Source organism: Caloenas nicobarica, chromosome 26 (genome assembly GCF_036013445.1).
Source record: "Caloenas nicobarica isolate bCalNic1 chromosome 26, bCalNic1.hap1, whole genome shotgun sequence".
Classification (NCBI taxonomy): Eukaryota; Metazoa; Chordata; class Aves; order Columbiformes; family Columbidae; genus Caloenas; species Caloenas nicobarica.
The window spans coordinates 354,503-371,626 of record NC_088270.1 but is presented as its reverse complement, the minus strand read 5'-3'; the positions used below and the strand labels follow the sequence as shown (position 1 = coordinate 371,626).

General features: G+C 47.6%; 1 protein-coding gene across 2 annotated transcripts in view; it reads left to right on the top strand.

Moving 5' to 3' along the window:
• KMT2A (lysine methyltransferase 2A) overlaps positions 1–17,124 on the top strand; it is a 38,016-nt gene that overhangs the window by 1,544 nt on the left and 19,348 nt on the right. For both annotated transcript variants that reach the window (XM_065651877.1, XM_065651876.1), the window contains exons 2-15: positions 5,236–5,305; positions 5,984–8,652; positions 9,070–9,247; positions 9,633–9,867; positions 10,357–10,421; positions 10,582–10,953; positions 11,577–11,650; positions 12,267–12,395; positions 13,252–13,365; positions 14,530–14,676; positions 14,842–14,937; positions 15,724–15,844; positions 16,393–16,506; positions 16,847–17,031. In XM_065651877.1, the coding sequence (XP_065507949.1) occupies positions 5,236–5,305; positions 5,984–8,652; positions 9,070–9,247; positions 9,633–9,867; positions 10,357–10,421; positions 10,582–10,953; positions 11,577–11,650; positions 12,267–12,395; positions 13,252–13,365; positions 14,530–14,676; positions 14,842–14,937; positions 15,724–15,844; positions 16,393–16,506; positions 16,847–17,031 (4,569 nt within the window). The remainder of the gene's footprint in view (positions 1–5,235; positions 5,306–5,983; positions 8,653–9,069; positions 9,248–9,632; positions 9,868–10,356; positions 10,422–10,581; positions 10,954–11,576; positions 11,651–12,266; positions 12,396–13,251; positions 13,366–14,529; positions 14,677–14,841; positions 14,938–15,723; positions 15,845–16,392; positions 16,507–16,846; positions 17,032–17,124) is intronic.

Sequence of the window (17,124 nt, the reverse complement as noted above, 5' to 3'; positions counted from 1 at the left end):
CCCCTGCTCTAAGGCACCGGTTTGGGCTACTTGTCCATTTTTCTGTTCGCAATGGACCGGGCTCCGTGGAATTTACCAGATGGATTTGGAAGCAGTGAGGATCTCGGGAGCGCTGCTTCAGTGGCAGAAATGACTGAAATCTGGCTAACCAGCCTGACCACAGAGTTCACAACTCGGCAGGTTTTTATGGGGGGAGAGGCGAGTTGCTTTGTTTCTTTTCTTTTTTTCTACATTCTTGGTGCTGGCAGCTGGTGAAGACAGGCTCTCCTGGATCTTAAGAATTTTACTTCTTGCATCACTTCTCTATTCAGCTACTAAAAACTTCTGTCTAATAACATTACACACAGCAGAAAATGATGATAAAAGTTCTTTGTGGCTTGGTGTCTGTAGGCTGAGATTCACCCAGCCGCTCCCGAGCAGGGCAGGGGTAGAACCAGGGTGCTTTTCCTCGCTCTGAGTTTGCAACCGGTGCTGAAACGGTGAAGCTCTGGTGCTTGTGTGGTACCCGGCTTTGGGTGGGGATGTTCTTCAAGACAGCAGCTGCTCTAGGGCTCAGCATGTCCGTTGGATAACGCCTGATGCCCGTTCCCCTCCGCAAGGCTGAGGGTGAAAGCCTGCACCAACCTGGCGTTCTGCATTGGGAGTACACTTTGGGTCGTTGCTTTGAGTTTGGGAGCCTGTGGTGCTCAGAGGAAGAAGCTCTGTTATCTTTTTCTGTATGAATCCTGCTTTACTTGCTTATTTTTTTGACCTCTTGGTGGCATGCTGCATTCCGGTGTTCGCTTGTGCAAGTACCTGTTGAAAGTGCACATTGCCATCAAAATTTGATGTAACAACAAAGTCCAGAGCAAGTGTTAGGCTTGATCTTTCCCTTGTCCCCTTGCTCATTTTGTGGAACTAAGCAGGTCTGTTTTCTTGTCTAAAAGGTACTGAATTCTGGGATGTCCCTACATACTCCTCAGGTTTCTGGTGACTCTACAACTTCTTGACTTATGCTGCCGCTTGGTGTTTCACTGAGTTATCCTGAAACTGGCTCGCTTTAAGGGAACGACATTACGATACTTGATTTTGGCACCACAAGAGCTGGGGGGGGCTTTTTGTGCAGTAATGCTATAACTGGTTGAAAATGGTGGCATTTGTACTGTGCGTTATCCTTTCTGCTTGATGTGAGCGGCACTTCAGCAGTAAGGGAAATTGGTTGTGTTCTCTAGATTTGTTACATCAACACTTAGTATAAAAGAAACTTGCGCGTAGTTGTTAAGTATCTGCTGTGCCTGTAGGTTTGGAGCTCCTTCCCCGCCCCTGAAGTTTAACTGCAGCTTTGGGACATGAGAGCGCGTTGGATGTGCGTTGACAGTTTACTCTGTAAATCTGCATCAGCTTGAAAGTTGCAGATAGTTGAGATTTGAAATGGAACGTAGTGGTGATGATGGTGTCTCTAGTAGCGCCACGGTAATTATACACGGATCATGATTTTTTATGAGGTGAACGTTAGAGTCTCAGATATTCACTGGTGTTTTGTTTTGAGATGGTACGAGATCCGTGTGCTGCAAGGAAGGAGCAGCTTCCCTGCTGCTGCCGCCGTCACGCCTGAGCTGGAAGTACAGATCATTTCTCTGTTCTACAGGCATTAAAATTCTGTCTATCTCAGAAGTTCCTCTCCTGGCGTTACGTTGAGCAGTCACTGTAGGACTGCCCAGGCGGTTAATCAGTGAAGCAGAGGTGACTGGTAATGGGATCACTGCCTGTGCACGGGGAGATTCTGCTCGAGGTATTGGAGTAAAACAGGAATCATGTGGTGAAGATGGTACAGACCAAGAGATGAAGGCCTTCTCTGGCTTTTTCACCTTTCTGAAGACTTGAACCTTTGTCAGAAGTGTGGAAATACAAGGGCGTGTTTTAAGCAACCTGGTGAGTTTCCCATTGCCAACATTCAGTCAGCATTGTGCAGTGCTCAGAACCCTCAGAGGAGCCGTTTGGTGAAGCTTTTTGGCAGACAGAAGCTCGGGGTTCCCTGTGAGAAGCTGGTTTTGGTGGGAGGTGATGGCGCCAGTGGCGGTGGGTGGCTGAGGCAGTTCAGAAGCAGCAGCAGCGTGCACTGACCCGTCTGCTCTGAGGGCTGTTCGACGTGTTGCTTCCTTCAGCTGCAAAGCTTGCGGGACAGACTCCTGCAGCCGTCTGTCTCGCTGCTCCTTCTGTGTTGTCATCAGTGCGCTGAACTACAGATCTTACTGTACTGCGTTTGGAGGAAGCGAGGGAAGAGACTGGGTAACTCTCTGAGTCAGAAGGTCACTTTTTAGCCTCTTCTGGGTGAGGAAACTGTATTTGGCACTTGTTGGAAGGCGCCCTCGTCCCCTCCAGTGTCTCCCCAAGCCCAGGCTGCTCCATGTTAAAGTGTTGGTAAAGGGCACACAAAGGGAGTCCTGACGAGATGCTGCATTTTGCATCTCTCTCCAGCGTTGGCAGCCACTGGGGGTGACCTTGGCAAAGAGAGTGGGTTCTTGCAAGCTACTCAAACATGATGCTTCTCTGGCAATTAAATCCTTGTAGCTAGGTGGCCACACCTAGACTTTGGAGCTGGTGCTGATATGTTGTTGCAGCTGCAGTGAGACTGTTGCAGGTGCTGTAAAAGGTGTCCCTCTCTGTTCAGAAGGGAACTCGTACATCAGAATTTCTCCTCCAGGATGGGACTTGGGCTCTGTGGAAAGCAGGAACCAGTAGTGGTTTGTTAGTGGGCTGCTGCAGTAAGTTAGTCCATTCCGCTGCTCATGGTTTGGCCAGATAGTGAGAGCCTGGCTGGATTCTCACCTCCTGACACGGGATATTTTCATTTTCCTGCTGGAAAGACTGCTCTGCGCGCTCGGTAATGCTGTCAGAACGGGCACTCTCTGCGCTCGAAGCCTGTAAGGAGCAACTTGCTCTTTCTAATTCTAAAATCAGACCCTCATCCAAGTCAGTGCGTAGCAGTAACCCCAAGTGCTCTGCCCCTTATTCGTGTCATCGCAAGCAAGGGCTTGGGAGCCTCTCCCTGAGCTCCCAGGTGGCTCTGCTCCCCACACGAGCGCACCCGGCATTTATCTAGGGGTTACTTGTTGTCAACCTCCGAGGATGTTTACTCCGCTGGAGGGAGAGGACTCTGGTAGATATTGTGCCATAGTTACTAAGCAGGCTTCTGAATGAGCTTCTAAAAATAGCTTCTCTCTTTCCAAGAAGATGAGGTGCTGTATAGTTGGGGCCAAACTCAAGATGGTGAATAGGAAGAGAAATGAAGCATTGTTCAGAAACTTCATTGTAAAACTAAATAAACCTTGTCAAGAGCTGATGGGAACAGCTGCGTTTGGTGCATCTGACAGCTTTGTTGGCCATCCCGTGCAGCTTCATAGGTCTGTGGTGTTACGGGCTACACTGTTATACGTCAGACAGATTGGAGCATCAGGCAAGACCCGCAGGATCGTTTCTCATTTGAGGGTGGATTTTCATGTCTTGCACCAGGCAAGCCTTCCCTCAGCCTTTCATTCATAACCTCAGTGGCCTTTGTTGTGTTGCGTTATTCTTCCTCAGGTAAATGAGGTCATGTTCCAAACCGTTATGGTTTTTAATCACTCTCCATCTGTCATGCTTTACAGTCACTTCTGAAAAACTGGAGGGAAGCTGTTCCTGCTTCATTTGCCTCCACACTGGGTTTTGGCGTATGGTGGTCAACGGGATGGGTTAGCCTGGCCAGTGCGTACTGCTGTTCAGTGGCCTTCTCAGATAGTGACAACGACCGTTCTGAGGTCACCGACATACTCATGAATGTCACTGAACAAACATAAGTGAAGTGTTGGTTGCGCTACTTGTAAACGAAGCCAGAGTGATCATTTTGCAGAATGGTAGGGAATGAGAAAAAAATGACCATTCCCAGGCTACCAGGCCAAAGACAGCAGTAATGTATCCCCTTGGAAAAGCAGGCTAACGGCACTCGGTTTAAAAGTAATGCAGGTTCTGGTTGTGGATAGCGACAGGCAATTGTCAAAGATACAGAAAGTGCTGATTTCTTAGCCACATCTCTTCCTTTGTCATGAGAGGTTTGCAATCATTGGCCAACGGTGAGTGTTTCATCCACGTGTAAGTCGAGCTCCAGTAACCGGTTTTAGCATAAGGTGTTATTTTAGGTTACACTGAACTTACGTGCTGCTCTAGGCAGAGATGCTCTCTAATTCAATCTTGTAAATAAGTCTTTATGTCTGTTACTCTTCCTGAGAGTAATTTGTTTGTTTCTGTAGTGTTTCGAGTGGGAAGCGTGGCCAGTCCCCAGAGCCGTCTCTGTGCCCGTGGTGCTGTCGCGGGGAGGGCTCTTTGTCAGGGCTGCTCTCTTTTCAGAGGAGACTTGATGCTAGCGAACGTAAAGTCTTGAGGTGAAATCTGACTAGGAAAGCTGGAACAGCGTAAAAACAGAAATTTGGCACAAACTTTGGTGGCAGACAAATAGGATTGACCCGTCTTACTGTGAACAGAGCACCTTTAACATCATGGGGACAAGCTTTCCAGTGGAGGTCAGGTTTTCATCTCTCCTATAGATGAAGTCTGAAGAGAATTTAAAAGCCAAAGACCAACCCAAGCCTCAAAAAAAACCCACCTTTACTGGAATCAAGAGTCAAATCTTTAGGAAAGTTTTCCTTGACCTTGCATAACGTTACCTACATGGCTACTGATTTAATTATTCTCTGGAATGTAACAAGCAGTGAAGGTTGTGCTCCCTTAGCAAGAAACGCTTTTCTGATGGTGACTCCAGGGTGCTTGGGCAGAATTAGAGACCTCAGATGCTTCTGCTCATCCACAGAGGCTTTGAGATGAGCTTGGAGGAAGTGAGTCCACACTTGTGCTAGAAAAATAAACCTGGAAACACTTCTTTTGCTACTCAAGGGTAGTTCGGATAATGGTTACCAGAACAAACCTTCGTGGTTTGACATGAGCGACAGATTTTATGCATTAAGTGTTTGTTTCCATACATGTTTGTCCTTTGTTTCCCCAGAACTCTTTTTGATCGTTCTGTAGCTGTAAACTGTAGCTGCTTTATACGTATATATAAAAGTTGTATTTCCTTTTTAGCAATTATTTGCTAGAATAACAAATGGCAGTATGTTACTTGGGGAGGGAAGATCCTCCAGAATCCTTTCATGCTTTGATCATAGTGAAGTTTGTTTTCATGTTAATATCCACATCTTCAAATTTCCACCCGCTTTGTCATTGCAGGATGAACAGTTTTTAGGTTTTGGTTCAGATGAAGAAGTCAAAGTACGAAGTCCCACCAGGTCCCCCACAGGTACGTTCCAGTCACAGGGCTGGATGTTGACTTTGTATTCTCCTGTGTGATGGTTTTGCCTCTCCTGCTCGTTCCATCAGATCTGATCCACCGTAAAAGCCAGCCCGTGTTGGACTCTATACGTATAATCTGATCTGTTACAGAACAGGGAAACTTTGGGTAAAAGAGTTATGCTGATGAAACCAGTATTTGAAATGTCCTGGTAGTGTTTTGGAGAGGCAATTATTTTAATAGTTTAATAGGACCTAAAACTGGTTTGAATATTTCAGTATCTTTAAATAGACTCGTTATCAGCTGCAACTGGAAACAAAATGAACGCAGAACACTTGCGGATAAGCTGCAGCTATAGGCAGCACTGTCCTTAAGAATGAGTGTTGCCTCTCAACGTTAGGTTGATAGTTGTTCTGTGCTGTTGCATATAGAGTTGCTGTGAAAAGGCTTGCGTTTCAAAAAATATGTATCTACTTCTTATTTTGTAGGGGAAGAGGTTTGTTGGGAGGGTACTCTTTATATGTATTGATAACCCTCTATTTTTATTTGTTAATTAACTGAAAAGTCTTGGCAACTTGTACAGGCAGAGCGACTGACACTGAGTAAATACTTGCGTGACCTGGGTAGTGCTGGTCCGACACTTGGAGAAATTTAACGTGTGCTCTGCGTTCTCTGCCTCCCTCGCAGTTAAATCGAGCCCACGGAAACCTCGCGGGAGGCCCCGGAGCAGTTCTGACCGAAGTTCAGCTGTACTGTCAGACTCCTCGTCAGTATGTTCCCCTTCGAGCAAGTCTGAAAGCACATCCATGGAGAAAGTAAAGAAGAAGGAGTTGAAGAGTGGGGAAAAAAGGCGAGGGAGACCTCCAACGCTTACGAGCGTGAAGTTCAAGCTGTCACAAGTAAAGGACGCATCGGACATTCAGAAGGCCAGTAAAGAAGAAAAAGAGAGTGTGAAAAAAATCAAAAGGTCACCATCCACTACATTTCAGCAAGCAACTAAAATCAAGAAGTTAAGAACTAGTAAGCTCTCCCCACTGAAATCCAAATTTAAGCCTGGGACGAAACTTCAGATTGGTAGGAAGAGCGTTCAGATGGTGCGCAGGAGAGGCAGGCCGCCGTCCTCCGAACGCATAAAGACTTCCTCCGCCTTGGTCGTAAACTCGCAGCTGGAGAAGCCCCAAAGGATACGCAAAGAAAAGGACGGCACGCCACCCCTTACGAAAGAAGAAAAGACTGCTGTCAGGCAGAGCCCACGCAGGATCAAGCCCGTTCGCATTATACCTTCCACCAAAAGGACGGATGCCACGATTGCCAAGCAGCTCCTGCAGAGGGCAAAAAAAGGGGCGCAAAAAAAGATTGAGAAAGAAGCGGCCAAACTGCAGGGCAGGAAGGGGAGAACCCAGCTCAAAAACATCCGACAGTTCATCATGCCGGTTGTGAGCGCGATCTCTTCACGGATTATTAAAACGCCCAAACGGTTCATTGAGGACGAAGACTATGATCCTCCTATTAAAATATCCAGACTCGAATCCACACCGAACAGCCGGTTCAGCGCTACATCTTGTGGCTCCAGCGAGAAGTCCAGCGCTGCTTCTCAGCATTCGTCTCAGATGTCGTCAGACTCCTCGCGGTCCAGCAGCCCCAGCGTGGACACGTCCACGGACTCCCAGGCTTCCGAGGAAGTGCAGACGCCTTCTGAAGAGCGAAGCAATACTCCAGAAGTTCACGCGCCGCTGCCCGTTTCTCAGTCCCCTGAAAACGATAATGGCGATAGGAGGAACAGGAGATTTTCGGTAACGGAAAGAAGTTTCGGCCAAAGGACCGCGAAGAAGCTGCCAGCCTTACCAAGCGTGCCGCAGCAGCCCTCCTCGTCCTCTCCTCCTCCCCCTCTGCTCACACCCCCGCCGCCGCTGCAGCCCGCGTCCAGCATCTCGGACCATACCCCCTGGCTCATGCCGCCCACCATCCCGCTGGCCTCGCCCTTCCTTCCCGCCTCTGCCGCGCCCATGCAGGAGAAGCGCAAGTCGATCCTGCGAGAGCCCACGTTCCGCTGGACCTCCCTGAAGCATTCCAGGTCAGAACCGCAGTACTTCTCCTCTGCAAAGTATGCCAAAGAGGGGCTGATCCGCAAACCGATATTCGATAACTTCAGGCCCCCGCCGCTGACGCCAGAGGACGTTGGCTTTGCTTCTGGCTTCTCAACGCCGGGCGCGACGGCTCCAGCGCGCCTGTTCTCTCTTCACTCGGGAACGCGTTTCGACGTGCACAAGAGGAGCCCTCTGCTACGAGCGCCCCGGTTCACGCCGAGCGAGGCCCACTCCAGGATCTTCGAGTCTGTGATTCTGCCCTCGTCAGTCAGCCGCAGCGCCGCAGGGACCTCCACGGCAGGCGTCTCCTCGCGGAAGCGGAAGAGGAGAGTGTTCAGCCCCATCCGCTCAGAACCCAGATCTCCCTCGCACTCCATGAGGACAAGAAGCGGGAGGCTCAGTACCTCGGACCTGACGACTCTCACCCCGCAGTCTTCTGTCTCTTCCTCCTTAACTAGCATTTCTGTTAGTTCTCTTGCCACTAGTGCCTTAAACTCATCTTTTACTTTTCCTTCCCATTCCCTGACGCAGTCTGGGGAATCGGCGGAAAGAAGCCAGCGGCCGAGGAAGCAGACCAGCACTCCGGCAGAGCCTTTCTCGTCCAGCAGCCCTGCTCCTCTCTTCCCCTGGTTCACGTCGAGCCCCCAGACAGAGCGAGGCAGAAACAAGGACAGGGCAGCAGAGGAACTCTCCAAAGATAAAGACACTGACAAAAGCCTGGAGAAGGACAAGAGCAGAGAGAAAGACAGAGAGAGAGAAAAGGAGAACAAACGGGAGTCAAGGAAAGAGAAAAAGAGAAAAGGGTCAGAAATTCAGAGTAGCTCTGCTTTGTTCCCAGTAGGTAAAACGCCCAAAGAAAAAGTTGTCAGTGAAGACGTCGCAGCATCATCATCTGCCAAAAAACCTGCCGGGCGGAAGAAGTCCACAGCAATAGATCCCGCGGCAGACGTTTCCACTGCCGCTCTGGGAGATGCGGCAGCCAGCAAAACCAAAACGTCCAAGAAGGGCAGAGGGGGCTTAGACAAATCAGATCTGGACCTCAGCCCCGTCACGCCGTCTGCAGAGAAGGAAAAAGCCCTGCGTCTCTCTGCTCCTTCCTCAAGCACCGTTAAACATTCCACTTCCTCCATCAGCTCCATGTTGGCTCAGGCAGACAAACTGCCGATGACTGACAAGAGAGTGGCCAGCCTTCTGAAAAAGGCAAAAGCCCAGCTGTACAAAATCGAGAAGAGCAAGTCCCTCAAACAGGCTGATCAGCCAAAAGCACAGGTAGTTCTCCAAGTTTGTTCTGTTTTGTTTTTTTCTGGAGTGCAGCTTATTTTGAAATTATGCTGAAAGTCACAAGTAGCTTTCATATCCTAAGCGTGAAGAATTACCGTGCTGAGCTAAGCAGCTGTTAGTGCAACAGATGGCAAACGATCCGAAAACGAGAAGCCCTGGGCAGAAGCTGAGCGGGAGAGGGAGCTTCTGTGTAGTCAGCTCAGGGGGGAGCTGCATGCGTTTGTGGAGATCAGGATGGCGTAGCTGCTTATTAGGTTTCTCCGAATAAATCTCAGTAAAGTGCTCATCAAGAGCACTCGCTCATGGTTCACTCTTTTCAGGTTATTCACATCCGTTACACGTTTCCCAGCCTCACTTTGGTACCTTTCTTAGAAATGTTGTCTGTTCTCCTGTTCTGAAATCCAGGGACAAGAGAGCGATTCGTCAGAAACTTCAGTGCGAGGACCACGGATCAAACACGTTTGCAGGAGAGCAGCTGTTGCGCTGGGCCGCAAGCGAGCGGTGTTTCCTGATGACATGCCCACTCTGAGTGCCTTACCATGGGAAGAGCGGGAGAAGATACTGTCTTCCATGGGGAACGATGGTGAGTTAAGGTTTTTAGTCTTCAGTTGTGGATTTGTACAAAGTCAGCTTTTGCTGACTGCTTTAAATGGGGACTTCAGGTGATTAACAGGGAAAAGGATGTTAAACAGCTCCAGGCTCTCCGTGATGATGCCACTCAAACAGGGTTCATCCTTTTACCCATTGGCAATTGTTACAGACCTGTGTTCTGCGCTGAACTTTTGGTCTGCTGAGGGATGTGCGTACATATCTGTGTGCTTAGATGTGTGTGTACCTATACATACACACTCACATGCACTGCTCATGTGGCTCTGCAGATGAACTTAAGCATAGTGGAATAAATTCCATTAGCAAACTGGGCGCATCTTTTGCCATGAGTGGGTTCATACTAGCAATTTCTTTGATAGATAAGTCATCGATAGCTGGCTCAGAAGAGGCCGAACCTCTGGCTCCGCCGATCAAGCCGATCAAGCCGGTCACCAGAAACAAGGCGCAGCAGGAGCCGCCGGTGAAGAAGGGCCGGCGCTCACGGCGCTGCGGGCAGTGTTCGGGCTGCCAGGTTCCAGAGGATTGTGGCGTCTGCACCAACTGCCTGGACAAGCCCAAGTTCGGTGGGCGCAATATAAAGAAGCAGTGCTGCAAGTAAGTGTGCGCCCGAGGAATGGTTTGGCTGATCCCCAAGCTTGTGTTTTCAGGATGATGTTTATTTGGTGTTTGTATACATCATCCAACAAAGACGTCTCCAGATGTCATTAAGAAATACCACGCTTCCTTGATTTTCCTATAATTTCTTATACATATCACTTAGCTTGAATCTTTTGCTTTTTTAAATTGCTGCATTAAATTGATTTTAGCAGACTAGACAATCTGTCTGAAAAGACAGCAACTGAAGTGGCACCAATAAGGATTGTTGTTGTATGAAAGCGGTTTATAAAGCGTAGCTGTGAGAATTGCATGAAAATGAGAAGTTTCTTTTACATATCTCTGAAGAGGGGAGAAAAAAAAATATTGGAAAAAGGTAGTGGGTGTATTAATAATGGCCTTTTCAATTTTTCATGTTGAATATTTACAGACTGCCCTCTTAATGTCTGCATTTTTCTTCTGGTTTCCTGACACGTTCTTTCCTTGCAGGATGAGGAAATGTCAGAATCTGCAGTGGATGCCTTCCAAAGCGTATCTCCAGAAGCAAGCTAAAGGTAGGCTGAAAGGCTGAGCTCGCGTATGGCACCGGACAGACACTGCCATCTCTTAAATTCTGACATCCAAGTGTCTGTTTCCTTATTTTAAAAACCCAGCAAGTCATTTGAAGTCACACTGTTTTATGTGTGTTGCTTTATTGATGCTTCTTCTTCCTAGCTGCAAAAAAGAAAGAGAAGAAATCGAAGACAAACGAGAAGAAAGAAAGCCATTCTGGAAAGAACCAGTTGGACTCTGGACAGAAACAAACTCCTCAGGCTGTTGTAGCGAGAGAAGACGCTGCTGTAAAGAAGAGCAGCGAGCCTGCCCGCAAGCCCATTGAGGAGAAGCACGAGGATGGGAATCCCTCCGTCCCGGTGTCGGAGCCCAAACAGGTCCCTGTGTCCAGCACCAGGAAGACGGGCAAGCAGGCGTCCCAGGCAGCGCCGCTGCCGCCACCACAGCCGCCAAGCTCAGCGCCTCTGAAAAAAGAAGCACCTAAACCTGCGGCTTCTGAGCCTAAGAAAAAGCAGACTCCCCAGCCAGAAATAGGTAAATGGGACTGTTTATCCTCAATCTGTTTGCGTGACGTTAAGTAACGATACCGTTAAAAGCGGTTGGATTTTAAAACTGGTGAATGCTTTATGATCTGGTGAAATCACAGCAGATTATGATGGAATTTTTTTCTTACAACTAGCTTCCTTTTCACTGAAGTACAGTGTATGTTGGGGTGAGGAGAAAGATGGCCATTCTTATTCTGATTTTTTAGTTGTGTAGTCTTGGCAGTCTTGAGGTCTGTTTTCAATACTGTTAAGTCTGTTGACTTTTGGCAGTCGGAATGTCAAACAAGAATATAATCTTTTTACTACAAAACCATCGTGCGCTGTTTCTTGCACGTAGTGCAGAGCAGCAGGACAGCGACCACTGAGGCAGCTCCGGGCCCTCTGTGGCTTCGCACCCAGAATGCTGCAGATTTTTAGCAGAGCAAACTCTGTGGACTGTGCCCTGAGGAGACTGCGCAGGCCACAGCTGGGGAGGTGCAGTCACACAGGAGGGTGGAGAGGTTCTGGTCTAAAACTCATCACACCTTACCCAGCTGATTTTTTTTTCCCTTTTCTTCTCTACAGGTGGCTGTTAGTTACTTGAAATACTCATAATTTTTCCCCCCTTCCTAGGCACAGAACAAAGCAAACAGAAAAAAATTGCTCCCCGTCCAACTTTCCCTGTGAAACAGAAACCAAAAGACAAGGTGAATACTGTTTTTTGTACACAGTCAGTACATTTCAAGAACCTGGAACTTCTGTCTGTCTAGAAAGTAGAACTGTATTACTTAACCCTTTGGCAGATTTTTTTTTTGTACTTGTCCCTGTGGCAGTACGCAGATACCAAAGTACCTGGCATATACCGGAGATTGGGTTTAGATGTTGGTTTGTTCTCTAAGATTCGTACATTTTGAGGTGGAGGCTCTTCTGTAAAATATGGAACTACTTTTGTCTCAGAAACAACTCCATTATAGGAAAAAAAAAAAAAAGAAAAATAATTATTTAAATGTGAGGAGAAGTGTATAGGGACTGATGACAGCTAGAGTTGCCCCACCGCAGCAGAGTACAGACCAGCGCTCTGATAAGAGAGCAACGTGACGGTAGAGGAGAGCGCAGCAAATTGAATTAGAAATGTAACTGTGCGTGGAATGATCTTAGGAAACGGTTTGTGGAATAGTTGCTTTCTTGCACTGTTTGCACACTCGGTAATTCTGAGATGGTTTGGGGGTTTTCTCTGTGAGTTACGTGCGGCATTGAGTATAATTTCTGGTTGAGTTTTCCTGTGCGGGGCTGGGATTAACGCAGGCTCCTTTACTTGAGCAGGAAAAGCCCCCTCCCATAAGCAAGCCCGAAAGCAGCACCCTGAACTTGCTCAGCACTCTGACTAATGGCAGCAGTTCCAAGCAAAAGCCACCCACAGACGGAGTCCACAGAATCCGAGTGGATTTCAAGGTAGAGGACAAAATGTTTTAAGTGTTTGAATGTTGCCTGGCTCTAAACCTGGAACCAGAGTCCCTCGAGAGCGCTGGCAGTGGCCTCTGAGTGTGTGTGTCTGGTGCCCTGCAGAGAACTGCACGTAGGAGCCTTCATGACAAGTCACTTGATTTTTAGAAGCTTGTTATGCCTTTTTTTTTTTTTCTTATAATTAGAGTACTGGATGAAGAGACCCTTAAAGCTTTAAAACCTTAACTGTCAATGTGTGAGGATGAGCAAGACTTTGAGGTTTATGAAGAGTTATTCCATTAAGATGGAACTATAAAACCTTACCACAACTTGAGCCAACAAGATTTGGGGAAAATGTTAGTAACTTGTAATTCATGACATTTTGGGTATATCCGGGGTTTTTAACTGACAAATCATGTACGTTTTTTGAACAACAGTGTTGAAAAAATAAAAATTAATATTTTCCTAATAATTTTTCAGTCCATCTATAAGTGTTGATACTGGAGATTATAGTGAGATCTCGTAAGTGTTTTTTTTATACAAATATGGAATCCTAATAAAGTCTAATTCTTCTGAAATTTCACTTCCAGTAATAATTGTGCAATCATGAAAAGCTTTGTCTCGTTGCTTAGGCTGGCTTTCCGTAGAAGGAAGGCCGGTGCGTTACTGAGCCCTCTTGGCCAGAGCAGCGCTGAGAGGAGCCTGTTGCAATATTCGCTGTAATGCAGGCAGAAGCTGAAACGATTCAGTTTGAGGCCGCTTAACCCCAGGCGCAGAGCGCGTAGCGCAGCCGTCAGCACGAGCACTTTGTACTGCTGTTGTGTTGCCTTGTTCTGCATGGTGACATCTCCTTTTGTACTTGCAGGAGGACTGTGAAGTGGAGAATGTTTGGGAGATGGGTGGGTTAGGCATCGTCACCTCGGTACCTATTACTCCCAGGGTGGTCTGTTTTCTCTGTGCCAGCAGTGGACACGTGGAGGTAAAGCATTGTGTTCTGCCCTTCATGACTTAGTTACAGCACCATGTGGTTAGAAAAAATAAAGAAAGAAATAATATTGTGACCTCGATCCAGGACAAATTAAAGTAATACCTGTAAATCTGTCCCTGCTTTGTCCCAAGATACCGAAGTGCAGGGTATTTAAAAGCAGTTGGGAAACTTCTGCAGCGCTTACTCTGCAGGTGAACTGTATTAGACGCACACAACTGTGTAATTGGGAGCACCTGCATTTCCTCCTAATTTGGTATCCTACATCTGATGTAAAGCAGGGCTTTGCCTCTTCTGAACTCGAAATAAGGAAGGCAGCCCAATAAGGTTGAAGGGCTTTAGGGACTGTTGACTTCCCCAGGTGTCTCTGTACTTGCTGAGAGCTGCAAGCCATTCCTGAAATGTGACCGGAGAAATTCTGGTGCTGCACCAGGAACTGGGTTTGGGTTTGAGTTTGAGATGTGTCGAGTGCGTTTCCAGGTACAGACAGGTGCCTCCCAACACCGTGAGGCCAGCTGGCCTGGGGAGGTGGTGCTGGCGCTCCAGAAAAGGCTCAGTTATGCTGAGGGAATGGGCAATATGGATGTGGATGTCCCTTGGCTTGAGGATCGTCCAGTGGGGCCTGGAGCCGCCCCCTGCTCAGTCAGGTTGCTCATGGGGACAAATGATTCGTGTGTCCCCTGAGCCTGCAGTGTTTGTACCCTAAGGACAATGCTTTTTCTAGTCTGACCAGCCTTGTAGGGGATACACAGAGATCAGAAGAGCTGTCACACAGGCCACCTGAGCTGAACAGAGGGAGGAACACCACTCTTTGCTCCGCACGTCCCTTCCGTCTGCACCAGGTCTTTCTCCTGGTGCGGTGGCTTGTGTTACAGCGAGGGAGGAGCTCCTGGGGGGCCCTCAAGGCTTTGCCAGGGCTGGGAATGCTCAGAGAACAGGTAGCGGGCTTCCCTTTGCTGCTGGGTGCCTGGACTGGGTAGGCAAGCATGGATTTGGGTTGTCTGCAGCACGCACACAGTTCCCCTCTAAAATATGCCAGCAGACATCCGTGTTTTGTCAGTTGTGACACAGAATTCAAAGTAGTTGGGAGCGCGAGGGGGTTGTTTGGGACTTAGAGAAGCTTCTGGCTTGCTAAAACCTGCCTCTCCCCCATTGCAGTTCGTGTACTGTCAGGTCTGTTGTGAGCCCTTTCACAAGTTCTGCCTGGAGGAGAGCGAGCGGCCGCTGGAGGACCAGCTGGAGAACTGGTGCTGCCGTCGCTGCAAGTTCTGCCACGTGTGTGGGAGACAGCACCAGGCCACCAAGGTACCCCCAAAGCGCCGGGAGAAAACACACTGGGGAAACACCTCTCCAGTCACTTCCCTGCAGCTTCCTCCACTTTCCCAGCGGGGCATCCCACCGAAAACACAACGCCCGGGTTTGTGCATCCCTTCGGTCTCTGCTCCAATGCCTTCTCCTTTATTCTTGCAGCAGCTGCTGGAGTGTAACAAGTGCCGAAACAGCTATCACCCCGAGTGCCTGGGCCCAAACTACCCGACAAAACCTACCAAGAAAAAGAAAGTTTGGGTGAGGCATTTTGATTTATTTTGGGTAATTCACTCATTGACCGATGGTAATGCCACAGGCCAGAGCTCTGCAGGTGACTCGCTCTGATGCAGTCGCTCAGCCTAATTGTAAGGCAGAGCGCCTGTTGTGTTGGAAGGTACATTTGGAAATAGATAATGAGGTGGGTCCCTGATAAGGTTCTGAACAGGCAGGATTTTTTAAGGCATTACAGCTTTTTTAGTTGAAGTGATTCTCCTGATCGTGATCTCAGAACATGGAAGAAGCTCTTTAGAAGGGCAGCATTTACTTTAATGTTATCAGTTGATACTGGTATTAAGAGACAATTTGGATTACTTTACTGATTTGTGCCTTTTGAGTTTTTCTTCTAAACAAACACAAAAGCTTTGCCATTAGTGTATTTGGTACAAATAGTTTTCAAGCATTTCTGTATTCTTAGAATTGGAAAACTGTTAAAATAAGACTTTGTTTTAGGTCAGAAGAAATGCCACAACTACATATACTGTTTTATGTGAAGGGAAAAGTGATATTTTCTTCAGTGCAAATATGAAGGACAGAAAAATGATACTGTAGTTTATTTTCAATTTTTTCATGTGGCATTATTACATCTTACCATAAAGGGAGGGAGCTCTTTTTAGTGAAAGTTTTGTTCTTTGAAAATCCTTGTTCTGTTGTATTATTTCTCTGCACTCATTAAATAATAAAACAAGGAAATGTATCATTAGGACTAAAGCAAAGAAACCAGTGAATAAAAGGAAATAACACTTGCCAAACACATTCCTTTTCCAGATATGTACCAAATGTGTTCGCTGCAAGAGCTGCGGATCCACGACACCAGGCAAAGGGTGGGATGCGCAGTGGTCTCACGACTTCTCGCTGTGCCACGATTGTGCCAAACTCTTTGCGAAAGGTACACGAAGCTGTGATTATTCCCAGCATGTGTTGGAGTTGCGAGTGGAAAGCCAGGTTCTTAGATTTTACAGTGGCTGGCAAAGTCACCACTCTTTTCTTGTCAGAGTTTGAGGCTTCCAGAATGTAAACGCAATACTGTATAAAGCAGTTCTTACACACCTGGTGGCCCAGGCTTTCAAGTACCAGTCAAGAAAAAGACATTTGAAAGGACTACTGACTTAAAAGCAACAAAATTCCCATTGTAAAGTGATTGCTCCTTCATGTGTTAGTTACTGTACGTGATGCCTTTGAATCTAAGAGGGGCACTCTGGGGAAGAATCTCAGCATACATCTGGGCTATTCCACCAAATTTCGTGCCTGTATGTCGTGTTTGTCTGTTTTACTCTGTCGAGCTAATTGCCTGTTACACTATTTTGTTAGTCATTGGCAGTGTACAGGTGCGGGGTTCAGGCAGCCGCTTTCTTGGCATGCCAGTACATAACCACCCCGCGTGTGAGGTGTGCGGGACGTCCTAATCTCTGAAAAACAATCACGTCTCCCTTGCAGGAAATTTCTGTCCTCTCTGTGACAAGTGCTATGACGATGACGACTACGAGAGCAAGATGATGCAATGCGGGAAATGTGACCGCTGGGTCCACTCCAAGTGTGAAAACCTTTCTGGTAAGACACATCCTGATCTCCTGCGTACCTCAGAACGTGGAGCAGCGAGTAGACCAAAGGAATCCTGTGTTGGACCCTTCTATTAGAGTCTTAACACCCTCAGCTGTTGTGTTCTGCCTGTAGAATAGCTACAGGCAAGCCAGTACTGATATCGATGCCATCCTGAAAGCACAGGACTTGCCCCAAACACAGTAGGGCTCAGTTAGTTGCACAAAATGCTTTTGTTACATGATAAGTGTTTCAGTTAGACAGTCAGTGCCCAGTAGGCATTTTTCCCTATATCCATCCTTCAGTAAAGTAGTTCACATTGTTTGGTGTTTGGTTTTTTTTTTGTCTCCAGATGAGATGTATGAGATACTCTCTAACTTGCCGGAGAGTGTAGCATACACCTGCATTAACTGCACGGAGCAGCATCCTGCGGAGTGGCGGCTGGCACTGGAGAAGGAGCTGCAGGTTTCATTGCGGCAGGTTTTAACGGCCCTGTTGAATTCCAGAACGACCAGCCACCTGCTGCGGTATCGACAGGTGAGCTGCAGCCTCACGCCTAGCTGCTGTATTCCAACTCCAAGTGTTGCTTGGTGTTTGGCTGAATTCTGGTATTGCTGTGCATCATATTGC